At 45.4% G+C, this 18,860-nt stretch overlaps 1 protein-coding gene across 1 annotated transcript; it reads left to right on the plus strand.

The window, feature by feature from the left end:
* Positions 1–3,749: 3,749 nt before the first annotated feature.
* Positions 3,750–17,243, plus strand: LOC111841369 (tripartite motif-containing protein 16-like). Its single transcript, XM_072710641.1, has 6 exons — positions 3,750–4,392; positions 6,019–6,114; positions 7,108–7,341; positions 10,561–10,720; positions 11,101–11,160; positions 16,371–17,243. The coding sequence occupies exons 1-6, from the start codon at positions 3,802–3,804 to the stop codon at positions 16,904–16,906; spliced, it is 1,677 nt and encodes a 558-aa protein (XP_072566742.1). The 5' UTR covers positions 3,750–3,801; the 3' UTR covers positions 16,907–17,243.
* The last annotated feature ends 1,617 nt before the right edge of the window (positions 17,244–18,860 follow it).

Here is an 18,860-nt window from a genome sequence, read left to right on the forward strand (position 1 = left end):
CATCTGAAAACGGGTTATTTGTGGTGTGCACTGAAAAGGTAGGAATAAAAAATTGAAATCGATGTAAAACTACTTGATGTAAAATTTTCAGAACACTTTCTGTGAGTGCCTTGTATATAGGAACACATTCATAACACATTGTAAATAAATGTCATTGTGTCAGACATTTCTGCAGAAGTTCCAGGTACACCCCTATCCTGGTGGGAGAGCAGTACAAACACCAGGACTTGTATCCAAGCCTCCTGTCATCACTCTCTCTTTTCCTGCTGATCCCTTCATATGTGACATCTATACCAACCTCATCCCTATACCACTCAACCTCCCAGTAGCAACACCCAGTCAGATGAGCCTGAAGTTGACTACTTATTCGCCAGCTTCTTATTTTCAGGATCCGTGCCACCTTAAATGGAGGATGCTGTTTCGAGAGAGTCCTGCAGAGGGCAGTGCATATGCTACATTGAAGGGTCCAAGAGTGTTTTAATTGACAGGCACCCCTGTCAATCAAACAGAAATGAAAGCGTTCCTCCCAATCGCCTTGTTTTGATGTCGGTCGTAGAAATGTAGTTAGGATGATTCCAGGGGCCCTAAAAAAAATAACTGGATTGGTGTGGACTGGGGGGCCAAATATGACTTGCTTTTGTGGGGCCCAAAATCTTTAGCAATGTCACTGTCTCTGCCTACAAAACATGTCATACTGTAAGTATATAATTAACAAATTGGTGGGCAGTATTACACTGGGGACTTGCTATGAAGCAAGTTCAGTGGCTGAGCTAGGTTTCTTGGCTGGAGTTTTCGGTACCACGGATCGTGGCTCACCACGTTCTGAAATATACTGCCATGGTAATTTACTCTCCATGATGAACCTGGTCCAGACCAGGTTCACTCGAAGGGAAAAACATAGCCCAAGTGGAATTGTGTCAGCTGCATGTTCTTTAGCAATAAATACTCTTAAAGAGAGCATTTGACCTAATTGCTGTGGAATCATATGGTACGCTCATACTTGGTGGAGATTTTAATATTGTTCTAAATTCCAAGCCTGATACAACCAATCAAAAGAGGAAAAAAACACAAACTGAAGTTCAGAGGTCAGGGCCTAAGTTTTGGCACTTTTAGCTTCATGAAGGAGGCTGCTGTTGTACCCTTGATCACATACTTGACCGGAATTGCTCCAATAAAAACATCCAGATGTAAAAATGGAAAATAATCAGAAAATTGTTTAGGATAACGCTTGCTGTCACGCCCCCCATTCAGGTCATGAGAAAGTTCTGGTTTAGTTTGGAATTTATACAGTGCATTAAAACAATATATTCAGCCCCAACTGCCAGAATTAAAATTACCGGACACATATGACACATTATCACCCTGGAGAGAGGGACGAGGCAGGGGTGTCCGCTCTCACCGACCCTTTTTAACTTGTATATAGAACTGCTGTCCGAAGCTGTAAGACAAGGTCTCTCTGTAGAGGGTGTAACAATAAGGGAAAGAGAACACAAGGTTTCTGTGTGTGCTGGTGATGTGATGGTGTATCTTAGCAATCCAGAGCTCAGCCTTCCAGCCCTAATGCTGCTTTTGGATATATGTGGTCAATTAATAGGTTATTTGTTGAATGTCAGTAAAACTCAGATTTTGTTCAATTTTACCCCTTCAGAAATACTTAAATGTAGAAACCCCCTTAACTGCCATTTGAAATATATTATACAGCGTGTAGTTAGAGTATGGAATAGTCTTCCTGCTAGTGTAGTGGAAGCTAAAACCCTGGGTTCCTTTAAATCAGAGCTTGATAAGATTTTAACAACTCTGAGCTATTAGTTAAGTTCTCCCCAAACGAGCTTGATGGGCCGAATGGCCTCCTCTCCTTTGTAAATTTCTTATGTTCTTAAGTATCTTGGGGTGTAGCTGTACTGTAATATTTCCAAACTATATGACGTGAGTTATACACCACTCACTAAAAACTTTTACTATGACTTGGACAGGTGGGCAAATCAGATTTCTATAGGCATCTGCAATTTCACCGTTATTTTCTTCAAGAAATTTAGCTGGGTAGTTCTATCTTATCCAGATTATATAGAGGTAATATCAAGGTAATTTATTATTGAAAAACATTAACAAAACATGTTAAAAAGAGTTGGGAAAAGGAATTGGGAACACAAATTTCTGAGGAAGTATGGGAGAAAGGGTGGAAAAGTCAAATTACCTCCAGAAATGTAAATGTAAATATATGCAAGTGAGTGTGTCAACTATGTCTGAAGGCACAGAGATCACACCTGCTTAGGTAAAGGATGGGGAAACAGGTAAATCCGGTTAGTTAATATTCTAAAAGTCTGCTAAAATTACAACACAGTTCCTGAAAATGAAGCTTATACTAGTTCAAAATTCTGCAGCATTACATTGTGACTTTAAATAAATCCTAACAGTATGTGTGATTGTGGGGAGGTGTGGGGCTTCAGGGTGTAACCTCTGGCTCTGCCCCCCCCCCCCACCACCCCACCACTCCACCACTCCGTATGTGAAGTTTGCATGTTCCCCCAACATGAGTTTTCTCCTACTTCAGAGACTGAAAACATGTGGCCAGCCGATTGGGATCTCTAAGCTGTCCTTAGTGTGTGATTGTGTGTGTGAGTGTGTGCTCTGCTATAAACTAGTATCCTATCCATCGTGCCCCCTGTCCTTAGCGTATGATTGTGTGTGTGAGTGTGTGCTCTGCTATAAACTAGTATCCTATCCATCGTGTCCCCTGTCCTTAGTGTGTGATTGTGTGTGTGAGTGTATGCTCTCCTATAAACTAGTATCCTATCCATCGTGTCCCCTGCCCTTAGTGTGTGATTGTGTGTGTGAGTGTGTGCTCTGCTATAAACTAGTATCCTATCCATCGCGTCCCCTGTCCTTAGTGTGTGATTGTGTGTGTGAGTGTGTGCTCTGCTATAAACTAGTATCCTATCCATCGTGTCCCCTGTCCTTAGTGTGTGATTGTGTGTGTGAGTGTGCTCTGCTATAAACTAGTATCCTATCCATCGTGTCCCCTGTCCTTAGTGTGTGATTGTGTGTGTGAGTGTGCTCTGCTATAAACTAGTATCCTATCCATCATGCCCTCCCGCCCTGTGCCACCTGGGACAGGCTCCAGACTCCCACCCCCTGTACAGGATAAGCAGTAATGGAGGACGGATCCACACTGTTCCAAAGAAAGGGCTCCAGCTCCTTCAGGACTTCAGACTAGCTGCTCTCACTTCTTGCCTCCAGGCTTGAAGTTCCTCGGGTTGGCTGAAGTGGTCCATTGACTTTTGGCTTAAATGTGAAATTTTACCGTAGCAGTGTTTAATGAAACTGATGTCTTAACCTATAATTGCACATACCTGCATGTTATATCTGATACTACATGATAGTTTCAAATCCAAATCAAATTACTTTTCTTCCAGTAAATCTGCTTCATCTGGAGAAAAAAAAGCAAAGAATCTTCTAAACAGACACAGAAATTCATTCTCAATAGAACTGCTCTCTTATTCCTTTCTATCTAATTTCAACCTAAAACAATCAAATCCTAAGATTATAGCTTGTCTGTGGGAAATCAGTAACAGTTATACGCATAAAAGCTAAATAAATGTCTGTTGTGTGTACATTTTGTACAATGTAATATTTTACTCTTAAATTTGAAATCCAGTGTTTGCTCAGTCTGCTCTTCTCAGTCTGGCCTCAGTCCAAAACCACACCTACTGCAGCCTGAGAAGCAGGAAGTTCCTCCCAATTCCCACACATAGATGACTGTGAGAGAAAACGAAACTAAATTCTATCGGGGATTGTTGTAAAATGGCAGAACCCAGTTCAGCACTGGATCCGAACCAGTTCAGATGTCAAATCTGTCTGGATCAACTGAAGGATCCAGTGACTATAGGCTGTGGACACAGTTACTGTATGAGCTGCATTAAGAGCTGCTGGGATCAGGAGGACCATCTTGCAGTTTACAGCTGCCCCCAGTGCAGACAGACCTTCATACCCAGACCTGTTCTGAACAGAAACACCATACTGGCTGAAGTGGTGGAGAAACTGAAGAAGACTGGACTACAAGCAGCTACTCCTGCTGACCATTATGCTGGACCTGGAGATGTGGAGTGTGACGTCTGTACTGGGAGAAAACACAAAGCTGTGAAGTCCTGCCTGGTGTGTCTGGCCTCTTACTGTGAAACTCACCTCCAGCCTCACTATGAGTCTCCAGCTTTTAAGAAGCACAAGCTGACTGATGTCACTGGACGTCTGCAGGACAAGGTCTGTTCCCAGCATGACAGACCGCTGGAGGTCTACTGCTGTACCGACCAGCAGTGTATCTGTTATCTCTGTACAATGGATGAACACAGAGGCCATTATACAGTCTCAGCTGCTGCAGGAAGGGCGAAGATACAGGTCAGGCGACAAACGCTCTTATATAAATTTTAAAATGTATTTGAAATAAAAATGACTTCTCAGTGCGTTTGAATTTACCTGCTATGAAGACACTAAGGTCAGGTCTAGTTTGGGAAAGTGAAAGAAAAATGAACTGAGAATGCAAAATGTTATAAAGTGTAAAAAGTTCAGAATTGTTGTCTGTAAAAAGTTCATTGAATTCCTACTGAAAACTCCTTTAAACAGTGAATCACGTGGCTGCAGCTGGATACATACAGCAAGCAAACAGGGTTCAGAGGTTCACTTACTGTTTGCTGAGCATCTGAATGGCTGAGATGTCTGAGCTAAGAGGCTGTGGTGTGATTGTTGCTGCCAAATGCTGTGGGTCCAGCATCTCAGAAACAGCCACCATCCTGGGATTTTAACACACTGCAGTGTGTAGAGTTTACTGAGAATGGTGCAGTAACATAAACACCTGTGGTGAGTCTGTGGGTGAAAATACCTTTTTAATGAGAGAAGTCAGAGGAGAATAGCCAGACTTGTTAAAGCTAACAGGAGGGTCACAAGTGCAGAAACAACAACTCAGTACAATGATGGTGAGTCAAAGGGTCTGTGTCCAGTTTATCCTACCTACAGTCAATCAATCATTTGAGAATATCCATCCATCCATCCATCCATCTCCTATGCACTTATCTGTCACGGTTGTGGGCATCTCGGGCACGGGAACGCGGCATGGTGCAGGCACGGAAAGGATGGCGGACGACCCACTTGCGGCTCCAGAACAAAAGGGGGATTTATTAAATTAAACAGAAAAGCTACAAACACAAAGAAACCAAAAGGACCACGAGGGGTCAAAAACTAAAAAGGGATTAATTAGCAAAATTAAATAACAAAACCTAACTACACAACTAATACGGGGAATCGCAGAAACAAACCATGAAACACAAGCAATACAAATTAACTAACACGCCATCACGAACAACCTAGACAAAGACAACGAACCACTGGGGAACTGAACACAGGCAGGAACTAAAATACTAATGGGTAACGAGACTAACACAGGACAGGTGAGGCTAATTAACAAAACCAAGGAAACAGGGCACAGGTGAAACCAATGAACTCAAAAGGAACTGAAAACAGGGAAACTAATAACTAACCAAGGAAACAGAAGCCAACACTAGGGAATTAAACAGGTAAAGACACAAGCAGGGGCACAAGGAACAAAACCAACTACAAAATCAGACACAAGAACTAAAGAAACTCAAATGAAACACTAGGGAGCAAAATACAAAAACAGGAGGTGGGATTCAAACATAGGACGGAAGGGTACTCAAGACAGAAGGGTACACAGACAACCACATGCTCTACACATTGAGCCACAAGACCAGACAGGTAACAGGGGAGAACAAGGACTGACGTATGAACGGGATGACCAGCACCACCTGCTGGTCAAACGGGGAAGGGGCACGGAAGGACCACAGCGGGAGGCCGACCCTGACACTTATCTATGTCAGGGTCATGGGGACCTGGATCCTTTCCCAGGCAGCATACGGCATAAGGCTGGGGTCCACCCTGAATAAGGTGATTAAAGACTTGCATCTCAGCTAATGAAACAAACTTTTTTTTCATCTTGTTTCCTGTCTGTAGAAACAAATGAGAGAAACACATAAGAAATTTCAGCAGAGAATTCAAATGAGAGAGAAGGAGCTGCAGGAGCTGAGAGAGGCTGTGGGCTCATTCAGAGTGAGTATGAACCTGAAGAGAAGATAACAGCTGGCTTGTGATCATCTTGGATCAAGACTCTTCCCCAGAGTTAACAGATTTATAGATCTGAGCGGATTAATCATACTAAGGTCACTGTGGGTTACTCTGGGTCAGAGGTTTGGTGGGACAAAGGTGCCAGATAACAGGGTCATGAGACAGAACAGGAACAGGGCACCCAAACAGGGTGCAGTGATAGAGCCTAAGCACAGTACAGGAGTCAAAGTCGGGGTTGGTAACAGAGATCAGAAAGGAAGGTAATCTACCCAGGGGAGTGAGGGAAAAGGCAAACACTCATGGGGACACGGTGAAGGAGAGACACTCAGGCACACCTAGATGGGGGTCGGGATCAGCAGTCACTTCGGTGGGAGGGTCTGGGAGATCAGGCACACAAAGGGTCACAGGAGGAACCTCACCAACATGGGAGAACCGTGGCAGAGAAACACTCAGCAGTCTAGCATGATAAGATTAAACCTTACATTGATAAAGCCAGTTTACCCAGTTTACCGGATTTTATACTACCAGTAACCAGGAGTAAAAGGAATCAGCTGTCAGTATTCAGGCGAGATACATCGGGCTGGGGGGCGTGGTTCCTGCAAGCGATCCGGGCTCATGCTCACAAACAGGGTTTAACTAACCTGGGGTTACAGGCGTTATCCTACTTCTTTGGAAAAATGCCATTTAAGGCTTATTTGAGAAAAAGCAAGTTTTCATATACCTGTGCAATGGAAATAAACACCATGAAGTTACCAATTAAACTGAGACGCAATGGTGACAACCAACCTGCCACCAGTCTCTGCCAATGCTCAGGTTTCACTACCTGAGGCATCCAGCATCATGACGCTCCAAACCCCAGCCCTGTGCTGTTTTTATACCTCCTGTCAGCTCACATCACTATTGTACAATGAGGCTCTCTGGAGTCTCAAAAGGGGCCAATTGTAATTTACTGTCCTCTGCTCCCTGTGTCACCAACAGAGATCAGCACAGTCAGCAGTACAGGACAGCGAGAGGATCTTCACTGAGATGATCCGCTCCATTGAGAGAAGACGCTCTGAGGTGACAAAGCTGATCAGAAATCAGTTGAAGGGTGCAGTGAGTCAGGCTGAAAGAGACATGGAGAGAATGAAACAGGAGATCTATGAGCTGAAGAGGAGACACTCTGAGCTGGAGCAGCTTTCACACACAGAGGATCACATCCATTTCCTCAAGGTAACAGAACAGCTACTTTGACAATAAGAAAACCAGAGTATTCAAATGGATGCATGTTCTCATTTGTATTTCAAATGGTCTGTCATTTCCATCCATCCATCCATCATCTTCCGCTTGTCCGGGGTTCGGGTCGCGGGGGTAGCAGCTTCAGTAGAGGCACCCAGGCCTCCCTCTCCCCAGCTAACCCCACCAGCTCCTCGGGGGGGACACCGAGGCGTTCCCAGGCCAGCCGAGAGATATAATCCCTCCAGCGAGTCCTGGGCCTGCCTCGGGGCCTCCTCCCTGTAGGACAGGCACGGAAAACCTCTCCGGGTAGCCGCCCAGGAGGCATCCGCACCAGATGTCCAAACCACCTCAACTGGCTCCTTTCGACGTGAAGAAGCAGCGGTTCTACTCCGAGGCCCTCCCGGATATCCGAACTTCTCACCCTATCCCTAAGGGAGAGCCCAGACACCCTGCGGAGAAACCTCATTTCGGCCGCTTGTATTCGCGATCTCGTTCTTTCGGTCATTACCCATAGCTCATGACCATAGGTGAGGGTAGGGACCAAGATGGACCAATAGATCGAGAGTTTGGCTTTTTGGCTCAGTTCTTTCTTAGCCACAACAGATCGGTTAAGCGCCTGCAGAACTGCAGACGCCGCTCCGATCCGTCTATCCAACTCCCGATCCCGCCTACCCTCACTCGTGAACAAGACCCCGAGATACTTAAACTCCTCCACTTGAGGCAGTACGTCTTCCCCAACCTGAAGAGGGCAAACCACCCGTTTCCGGCTGAGAACCATGGTCTCGGACTTGGAGGTGCTAATCCTCATCCCTGCCGCTTCGCACTCGGCTGCGAAACGCCCCAGTGCCTGCTGGAGATCCCCAGCAGATGAAGCCAACAGGACGACATCGTCTGCAAAAAGCAGCGAGGCAATCCTGAGGTCACCAAACTGGACACCCTCAACGCCTTGGCTGCGCCTAGAAATCCTGTCCATAAATATGATAAACAGGACCGATGACAAAGGGCAGCCCTGGCGGAGCCCAACACGCACCTGGAACACGTCCGACTTATTGCCGGCAATGCGGACCAAGCTTCTGCTCCGTTCGTACAGGGACCGGATCGCCCACAACAGTGGACCCCGGACCCCATACTCCCGAAGCACCCCCCACAGAGCACCTCGGGGAACCCGGTCGTAAGCCTTTTCCAAATCCACAAAACACATGTAGACTGGATAGGCAAACTCCCAGGCCCCCTCCAGTACCCCTGCAAGGGTATAAAGCTGGTCCAGTGCTCCACGACCAGGACGAAAACCGCATTGTTCCTCCTGAATCCGAGATTCGACCATCGATCTCACCCTCCTCTCCAGTACCCCGGAATAGACCTTCCCAGGGAGGCTGAGAAGTGTGATCCCCCTGTAGTTGGAACACACCCTCCGGTCCCCTTTCTTAAATAAGGGGACCACCACCCCGGTCTGCCAATCCAGCGGCACTGTCCCTGACCTCCACGCACTGTTGAGAAGGCGTGTCAGCCACGACAGCCCCACAACATCTAGAGCCTTCAGGTACTCCGGGCGGATCTCGTCCACCCCCGGGGCCCGGCCACCACGGAGTTGTTTAACCGCCGCAGCCACCTCAGCCTCAGTGATGGGCAAGCCCCCCCCAGCACCCTCGGGCTCTACGCCCTCAGATGTCTCAAAGGCAGTATGTGTAGATGTATCGGAGGCAGGGTTGAGGAGGTCCTCAAAGTATTCCTTCCACCTCCGGATGATGTCCCCAGATGAGGTCAACAACCCCCCCCCCCCCACTATAAATAGTAGGAACCAGGAGCTGCTTCCCCCTCCTGATACTCCGTATGGTTTGCCAGAACCTTTTTGAGGCCGACCGAAAGTCACTTTCCATGGCCTCACCGAACTCCTCCCACACCCGGGTTTTTGCTTCTGTGACCGCCCGAGCCGCGTTCCGCCTGGCCCGCCGGTACCCGTCAGCTGCCTCCGGAGACCCCCGGGCTAATAATTCCCGGTAAGCCTCCTTCTTCAGCCTCACGGCCCCCCTCACCTCTGGTGTCCACCATCGGGTACGGGGGTTACCGCCCTGCAGCCACAGCTCCGTACGGCCGCTTCCACAATGGAGGTCCGGAACAGTGTCCATTCGGACTCAATGTCCCCCACCTCCCCCGGCATGCAGTCGGAATTCTGCCGGAGGCACGAGTTAAAGCTCCAGCGAACAGGAGCCTCTGCCAGACGTTCCCAGCAGACCCTCACTATACGCTTGGGCCTACCAGGTCTGACCGGCTTCCTCCCCCGCCACCTGAGCCAACTCATCACCAGGTGGTGATCAGTTGACAGCTCTGCCCCTCTCTTTACCCGGGTGTCCAAGACAGAGGGCCGCAGATCAGTTGATACGATTATAAAATCGATCATCGACCTGTAGCCCCGGGCATGTTCGTACCATGTCCACTTATGGACACCCTTATGCTCGAACATGGTGTTCGTTATGGACAAACCATGCATTGCACAGAAGTCCAATAACTGAACACCACTCGGATTCAGATCAGGGAGGCCGTTCCTCCCAATCACCCCCTTCCAGGTCACACTGTCATTGCCCACGTGAGCGTTGAAGTCCCCCAGCAAAACGATGGAATCCCCCCGCGGCACACCAAATAGCATACCGCTAAGGGAATCCAAGAAGGCCGGGTACTCCGAACTGACATTCGGCGCATAAGCGCAGATGACAGTCAGAGACCTATCCCCGACCCGAAGGCGCAGGGAAACAGCCCTCTCGTTCACTGGGGTAAACTCTGATGTTAATGCACCGAGCTGTGGGGCCACCAATAGCCCTACCCCAGCCCGACGTCGCTCACCCGCCGCAACTCCAGAGTAAAAGAGCGTCCAGCCCCTCTCCAGGAGATTGGTTCCAGAACCCAAGCTATGTGTTGAGGTGAGCCCGACTATATCTAGTCGATACCTCTCAACCTCACGCACAAGCTCAGGCTCCTTCCCCACCAGAGAGGTGACATTCCATGTCCCGAAAGCCAGTTTTGTCAGCCGGGGATCGGACCACCAGGGCCTCCCTTGGCCGCCACCCAATCCACAAAGCACCGAACCCCTGACATTCCCCTTGCGGGTGGTGGGCCCACCTGGGGTCTGTCATTTGTTAGATGTTAATGATCCTGCTCATTCCATTACAATACACATTTGTTGTTATGAAGCTGTTTAATCAGACTGTGTGTCTTTAGAGTTTCCAGGGTCTTCCTGTTGTCCCTGAAGCTGGATCTGGACCCAGAATCTCTGTCTATCCACGCTGCTCTTTAGAGAACGTGAGGAAGGTGGTTTCTGAACTGAAGGATCAACTGGGAAATGTTTCCAAAAAGAAAATGGCAGAGATCCATCACACAGGTGAATATATAAATACATTTTCCTGTATGTTCATGTTAATATAGACCATGCAGAGAGAGTATGCAGTACAGTCTCATGTTTGTGTAACCAGGTCAGTTTCTTTATGCATTAAGACTAAATATTTGTGAAAACTGATGAAAGAGCTCTACATTCCATAGGGTACAAAACCCAGATCACATGAATCATGTTTCTTCTGCATTATAGAATCCATAAATCTGTATTTTGTGTAACTTATAATGATTTGCACTTGTTAAAATGCATGTTATTTTTTCCTCATAATGATAATAATCTACTGCTGGTGTCTCCACAGTGAGTGACGTCCATCTCCCACAAGTAAATTCCTTTTACTCACATCCCTGTTTCTCTCTGTCTCCTTCTAGTTACCAAAGACACCATCCTACCGGTATTAGTGACCAGGACCAGAGCAGAATTCTTACAATGTGAGTCTGTTCACACACACGCTTCTCTCTCCCTGTAGGGGAGCTTCTCTTTCTCTCTCCCGCTGTGTATTAAAATGGATGAGAGAGGGATATTGGGCTCTCGAAGGAACAAACAAGCACGCTTAGGTTCACTAAAAAACACTTTATTACAAGTAATACAAGATAACTTCGCATTAAAATCAATATCAAGATATCAGTTAAAAGCAATGCAAAATAACCTCGTACCACAAGGGATATAGAATATTATATATCATATAAACTAATGTATATAGAAAATAAACAATAAAATATAGAAAATGGAAATTATTATCACGAGTGGTGATAATTAATCCCCATAATCAATTAAACGCATAAGCAGCTGAAAAACTATTTACACTCGGACGTGCCATCATCACCCACCTTCACACACGGACTGGGGAGCCCTTTTCAGTCCTGGCAGGAGACCAACACGTGAGTCCTGAGAAAGTGCCGGGCGATGCGCGCTCTATCCCACGGCTGAACTCCGGTCAGTACTGGGATCTCCCCCTTCCTTTATACTATATTTAGTGTTGCGTGTGGGCAGGGGGTAAGCTGGCCAGGCTCACCCCTTCCCCCCAGGCAATATGTTCTCAAATTCCCCCTTTTGTCCGAGTGATGCTGCTTGCGATAACATGGTAAGATAGGCGTCCTTGCGCCAGGTGTCTTTGCGCAATGCCTCCCTGTCCCCCCCTAAAGGCAATATAGGGTGCTGTATACCGACCCTCCCCTGCCTCCTGAAACCAAGATAAGCATCCTGCATGCTGATCTAATGGCCCAGATTAGCATATTGGCTTCTTTTTATGAGACACAAGTTATTTATGAAGAAATAGGTTTTACAGGGGATTGGTAAAGAATAACATGTTCGTGCAGTTCAATAATATTCTCTGTGAATCATGGATGATTAATCTGAATTTCAGGATGATTTAGTCCATACACGATCAGAATTAATCCACAATTACAACTTCCCAGAATATTACAATAGAAGGATTAATTCCATGTCACGTGGGTGACATAATCGTCGGCGAATTCATCCTAATACACGCTGCCTCTTGGCCTTTTACATTTACATGAGCTCTTTATGTCAATAGCCCTTGGATCCAATTGCAAAGCAAGGCAAGTTCATTCAGGGTACTTTTCCACTTCACCAGGTACGGTACATTTGATACTTTCCCTTTTCCATTGACTTCCAGCTAAGGACCAGAACCAAAAGTTCCTGTAGCCAAAGTACCAAAGCAGCTTGGGTACTTTTTTGGTACTTAGTGGGACTTCGTTCATTGTCAATTTAAAAGACATTTTAAAAAGCCTAAAAGCCAAACAAACAAATAAATTATTAACTAAAAAGAAGTGACATTGTAGAGGCAGCATATGACTAAACTCAGGTTTAATTTATTGAAAAGCTGTAGGAAACAGTAATGTTTGAAGCCCTGATTATAATGAGCTGACAGTGTTTGCAGACCTCAGGTCTTCAGGAAGCTTGTACCACAGACAGGGAGCATAGAGACTAACAGCTGCTTCATCCTGCTTGGTCTTCATTCTGGGACATTGAGTAAACCTTTGTCAGATGCCCTCAGGGGTCTGGATGCTAAACAACGTTCAAGGAAATCAGAAATGTATTTAGGTCTGAGTCCAATTAGTACTTTGTACACGAGAATAATATTTTACAACGAATCCCGTGACACTCAGGAAGCCAGTGCAATGATTTAAGGTCAAGTGTAATATGCTCTTGTGCTATTATGTAATATTACCTTATGGTCAACTGTGCTGAAAGCAGCACTGAGATCCAATAATACAAATCAAAATCAAGATTTTTGATTCATCACTGCTGAGATGGATGTCATTTAAAACCTTAACACCTGTAGTGTCAGTGCTATGGTGTATGTGTTCAGGCCTGAGGTGCTGAACAGTTTCTGTCAAGGTTGCATGGTCTAGGGCAGGAGTCAGCAACCTTCCGCTCGCGAGACACATGCGGCTCTTTGACCACGTGGCTGCGGCTCTTCTCAGAATGACAGACACATTCACATTTTCATTTCCTAACATATTATGGTAATACTTTCGTAAAGATAAATTATTCATTTATGGGTTAATATCATTAATTTAAATATTTCTTTAGCTATATGTATATCTGTGATGTCTTACCTGCATCATTTACATCTTCCTCAATGTCATTCTCTACGATAGGATTACATCTCTGGTCAAATTAATCATTAACTGAAATTGGATGTACGCTTCAGTGTTTATTGGGAATCCTAATTCTTTCATATACTCTTTGTAGTAAATTGTCATCATTCCTTCCCAGGTCTTCGTAAAAACTGGTATATTTTCTCCGACTTACTTATTATATCCAGCTGAGTTTGGAGTGGTGAGGACATTTTGCGCTGCTCAGTCAGTAGTTACAGTGAAGTGCAGAGTGAAGGGCAGACAACTACAGAGACAAAGAAACTTTACTCAGGAAAGGAGGAGTGAGGGTGAAGACTGTCACTGCAGAACTGAACGGTGTCGTAATATTAGTCACTTTTCGGCTGTAATGTGTCCGAGTGATTTAAAACTGAGATGCCCCCCCCCCCCCCGAAATGATCTATCTTTATTTTTTGTAAGTACTTCAAGTTTTGTTTTTGTCTTAAATGCATATACACCCATATTGCATAAAAAAAATTATCTCAAACCCCCTTCTCTACTCACCAGCTCTTTGTAAATCTTGGGTCAGACGTTTAGGATAAAATGGCTCTTTGCTTTAAAAGGTTGCTGACTCCTGGTCTAGGGGGTGGAAAACTGCGTCGTATAGTGATTTGCCAGCCAAAGACCTGATATTCAGTGAAGCCAAGATTAATGTATTAAACACATTGTCTGACCCAGTCTGTAGGTGACACACAACTGGGGTCAGATTAGATAGAGTAGTTGTGGGCTTTGATGCACTTTGTTCCCCCTGAAGTTACTCAGAAGAGGAATGGCTGACACTGGGGCTGCTCCTCACTGCCTAGTGTGGGCTGTAGCTACAGCAGTGGATCCAAACCAAGTAAGTGTGGGGGGTGGGGGGTGGGGGGTGAGGGCCCAGGCTGTCCTAGATGTCAGCATGCACTGTAATGCTGAAAGCAGGGAGGGGGGGGGGGGGGGGGTGAGGGCCCAGGCTGTCCTAGATGTCAGCATGCACTGTAATGCTGAAAGCAGTGAGAGGGGGGGGGGGTGAGGGCCCAGGCTATCCTAGATGTCAGCATGCACTGTAATGCTGAAAGCAGTGAGAGGGGGGGGGTGAGGGCCCAGGCTATCCTAGATGTCAGCATGCACTGTAATGCTGAAAGCAGTGAGAGGGGGGGGTGAGGGCCCAGGCTGTCCTAGATGTCAGCATGCACTGTAATGCTGAAAGCAGTGAGAGGGGGGGGTGAGGGCCCAGGCTATCCTTGATGTCAGCATGCACTGTAATGCTGAAAGCAGTGAGAGGGGGGGGTGAGGGCCCAGGCTGTCCTAGATGTCAGCATGCACTGTAATGCTGAAAGCAGTGAGAGGGGGGGGGGTGAGGGCCCAGGCTGTCCTAGATGTCAGCATGCACTGTAATGCTGAAAGCAGTGAGAGGGGGGGGTGAGGACCCAGGCTGTCCTAGATGTCAGCATGCACTGTAATGCTGAAAGCAGTGAGAGGGGGGGGTGAGGGCCCAGGCTATCCTTGATGTCAGCATGCACTGTAATGCTGAAAGCAGTGAGAGGGGGGGGTGAGGGCCCAGGCTGTCCTAGATGTCAGCATGCACTGTAATGCTGAAAGCAGGGAGGCTGCCCTCACTTTGTTTGGGTAGCAGGAACTTTTGGTGCCACACAGTAACAACTCATGAAGGCCTTTTATCTGCATCCTTAAGCTAAGTTCACACTACATGATTTTAGCCACAATAATCTGCTTAACAACAGTTTTTGGAGATCGCCGACAAAACCCCCTGATCGGAGGGAAAATCGGTGTTCGATTGGTGCCGGCAAATCGGAGCTCGATCACTATGTGTGACTGTTCAAAGATGTGACCCGACAGAGGCGCTGTTGCATCGCAGACACCCGGCAGATATTTGTATAGTAAATATCTAGACTTTGTTGACGACTCCAAATCCTGTAGGTGTGAAAGTGCCACAGCTGATAATGAGTTACAGCCAATGAGAGCGCAAGACACGGGGTGAGGAGTGGTGATAAAAAGGTGCAAAAAAATTTAATTAGTTTACATACTGTTCTTACTGTTCAGGTATATGTATTTGATTATACTTTCACACAATTATTGTGATGTGTGTTTTTTTTTGTCTTGTATGTAGATGGATTTGCATGTGCTCAGGTGAATTTGTGAGTTTGATTTTAGACAATATTCAAAGATTCACAAAAACTTAGTTTCATTTGTCAGTCTCTTCTTTCATTTTTTACAAACAGGGTAGGTTTGCGTCTAAAGATGACTAGTTCCTTATTTAAAAATTGTAATTTTAATTGGTAATTTCAAACAAAAAACCTTCATGTTAGTTCCTTTTGGGCATGTGCTGTGTGTACCCTTTTTGACATTCGTTAGTATTGTCCTAAGTCACCACCCGTAGTCTCCCCCAAACTGGCTGTGACACCGAGCGTCTCTTCAGTCTGCGCTTAGCGCTGCTGGAGGTGGGTGAGTGTGTTAAGTGGTTCCCAGGATGTTCATATTTTGATGTAAAGGCAAACTCACTTTTAGTGGTAATTTTGGTATCCAAAGTTACGAGCCTGAAATTATGTGCTAAAATCAACGCATTTTGCTTTTGTCGGGTTTTAAGAGGTAATATTTTTGATAAATGTTATTTATAGTTTTATTAACCTGAAATTCATCCTGTTAGTTTAGCACATGCAGCATTTCAGCGCGTTTTCCTGCCGTCATCGCACGCGCGTCCGACATTTCCTGAGCTATTTCACATACTTGAATTCCTGCTTCATTAGGGGATGCTGCGCTGTTTTTTATTTTATGTATCGTGCAGAATAATAAAGCGCAGGCTAAAGTGCAGTTCGATCCCCAGCGAGCTTCTCAGCGCGGCGTCTCACAGCGCAGGGGGCAGCTGGAGCGCCGCAGACTCGGGCGGCTACATGAGTATATTGGGAATAAAATGTGTGTATTGGAGCGAGTTCTGTGTTAGTGAGTGTGTGAGGTGTGACAGTGATAATGATGGAGATGCTGAGCTTTGTGATGGGATTAATCGCTCTTCCTCTTGCCTACAGACTCCTGCCAGCTGACGCTGGACCCCAACACAGCATACACATACCTGTCTCTGTCACGGGGGAACAGGAAGGTGACACATGGGACAAAGCAGCCATATCCTGATCATCCAGAGAGATTTGACTACTGGAACCAAGTTCTGTGCAGAGAGAGTCTAACTGGTTGCTGTTACTGGGAGGCTGAGTGGAGTGGAGGTGGAGCCCTGATAGGAATGACTTATAAAGGAATCGGGAGGAAAGGAGACAGTGCTGACTGTGTGCTTGGAGCCAATGACAAGTCATGGATGCTGCGCTGCACTCCTGACAGTTACTCTGTTTGTCACATTGCTGAACAGCCTGTCATATCGATAAAACCCTCAGGCTCCCGCAGAGTAGGAGTGTATCTGGACTGGGCGGCTGGTACTCTGTCCTTCTACAGAGTCTCCTCTGATGGACTGACCCTCCTGTACAGCTTCACCTCCTCATTCACTGAACCCCTCTGCCCAGGGTTTGGGGTTTCTTATGGAAACTCCTCCGTGTCCCTGTGCATGCTGGGATAGCTCACTTTGTGCTGGAGGAATCATTTTTACCTTATCAGAGTGTCACATGTCGCTGCTTCTCCATGCAAAAAAGGTAAAATCTGCTTTTTAACCAGTATAACCCTTTTTACTCTGTCTGAAGTGTAACGAGTGTCAAACAAAATAAGTGACTGGGTTCAGCAAACTGAACAAACATGCAAAATGACTGTTTTTCTGTCTGATTAAAACGTAAAATGTAATCCTGATTAGGGGAGGGGGGGGCTTTTCCCCTCCCCTGTATATGTACATTTTATATATTTCTGTCTCTATTGTATTTGCTACCTGTGCACTGACAATAAAGGCTTCCTATTCTATCATATTAATGTCCTGGTTCAGCTCTGCTCAAAGCGTAAATGTGTAACATAAAACATATAATACAATTAAATAAATTCACTTTACTGTAATTTATCATAACTAACACGATTAGATTAAACCAGCATATATAATAACCATGTAAACGGAGATGGGAGACATAACAGCGAAAGCAAAAAATAAGCATAGAGTTAAAAACAACAAAAGTCATAACTCACATTAGCAACATACATTAGATAAAATGATCAAAATACAACAAGCAAGAATTAAAATTTCCTAACTAAGATGATGAACTGCTATACCTGACAATCAACAAGCTAATTAGCAAATGGTGTCTCTCTCACCCCCATTAAAACACGGGAAAAGAATCATTAAAAGCTGAACTAAGTGCTTTCCACCTAAGTAAATAATTACACAAGTAATTAAAAATAAAGCCGTAACACATTTTTACTTCTCACAAAAAATACGGTTTAACTTCAGACGGCTGAATCTTCCGTCCGCCCCGACTGCCGTCCTGAGGTAACTACGGGTTTCCCGTCGGTCGCAGCACGTGAGACCGTGCTCTCCCTCAGTTAACGTCCCCATCACAACACGCCAGATATGGTTAATGGGTACAGTCATTATTTAACATACCGTAAAACATTAACCTGATAGAATTACTCCAAAATAACACTTCAAAAATTAAAACAAAGTAAATCTTTCTTGAATGAGAATATCAACGAAAATGGACATAGTTGAGCTGATTTGCTGTTCTGACTGCAGCCTATTTTTACTTAAGACTAATGTGGATAGCTTCCTGATTTCACTACATGTCTGATCATCAGTGATGCACTATATGTGATTCCAAGTTACCAAACCAAATGTAACCCCCCACTGCTGGTAATGCCCGGTTTTGGGCACCTGCTGGCTGCTGGAATCCCTCTACACCTCCCTGGTACTCTGTGTTGTGTTTCCGATGTATGTTGGGGAGTGTTGCAGAGGGCAAGAAGCATCGGACGCAAGGTTCTGGATTGCGGCTGAGACTCAAAGCGGCACTTTAATTACTCACAGGCACCAGCGGTCCCCCTTATGTCACAACAGGGGTCTGGCTGGCTCTGGCACCTTACGGGATAGTGAAAAATGAACATCATAAATAACAAAACATTGTGCCGGAAATCAAAACTGAATAGAGAGATAACACACAAAATAATATAACTCCAAACAAAGATACTCTGGAGACTACCTCAAACAACTTTCGGTAACACTTTACTTAAAGCAATGTTGTATAATGCATTATAGATACCTTCATAATGCATTATAGTGCATTCATAAAGTATTATAAACATGGCTATAAATATTTATAAAAAGGCATAACACATTATAGTCATGCTTATAATGCATTATGACTGCCTTATGAAGCTCTCATCTATAATGCACTATAGGTACTTTAATAATGCAGTACAAAGCATCCTTAATGTTTATACCGACCATTATCTTGCATTATAAAGGTATGTATAGTGCGTTATAGATGAGAGCCTCATAAAGCTTTCATAATGCATAATACACATGTTTGTAATGTATTATGCATTTTTATACATATTTATAGCCATGTTTATAATACTTTATGAATGCACTATAATGCATT

This window comes from Paramormyrops kingsleyae, chromosome 4 (genome assembly GCF_048594095.1).
Source record: "Paramormyrops kingsleyae isolate MSU_618 chromosome 4, PKINGS_0.4, whole genome shotgun sequence".
Taxonomy (NCBI): Eukaryota; Metazoa; Chordata; class Actinopteri; order Osteoglossiformes; family Mormyridae; genus Paramormyrops; species Paramormyrops kingsleyae.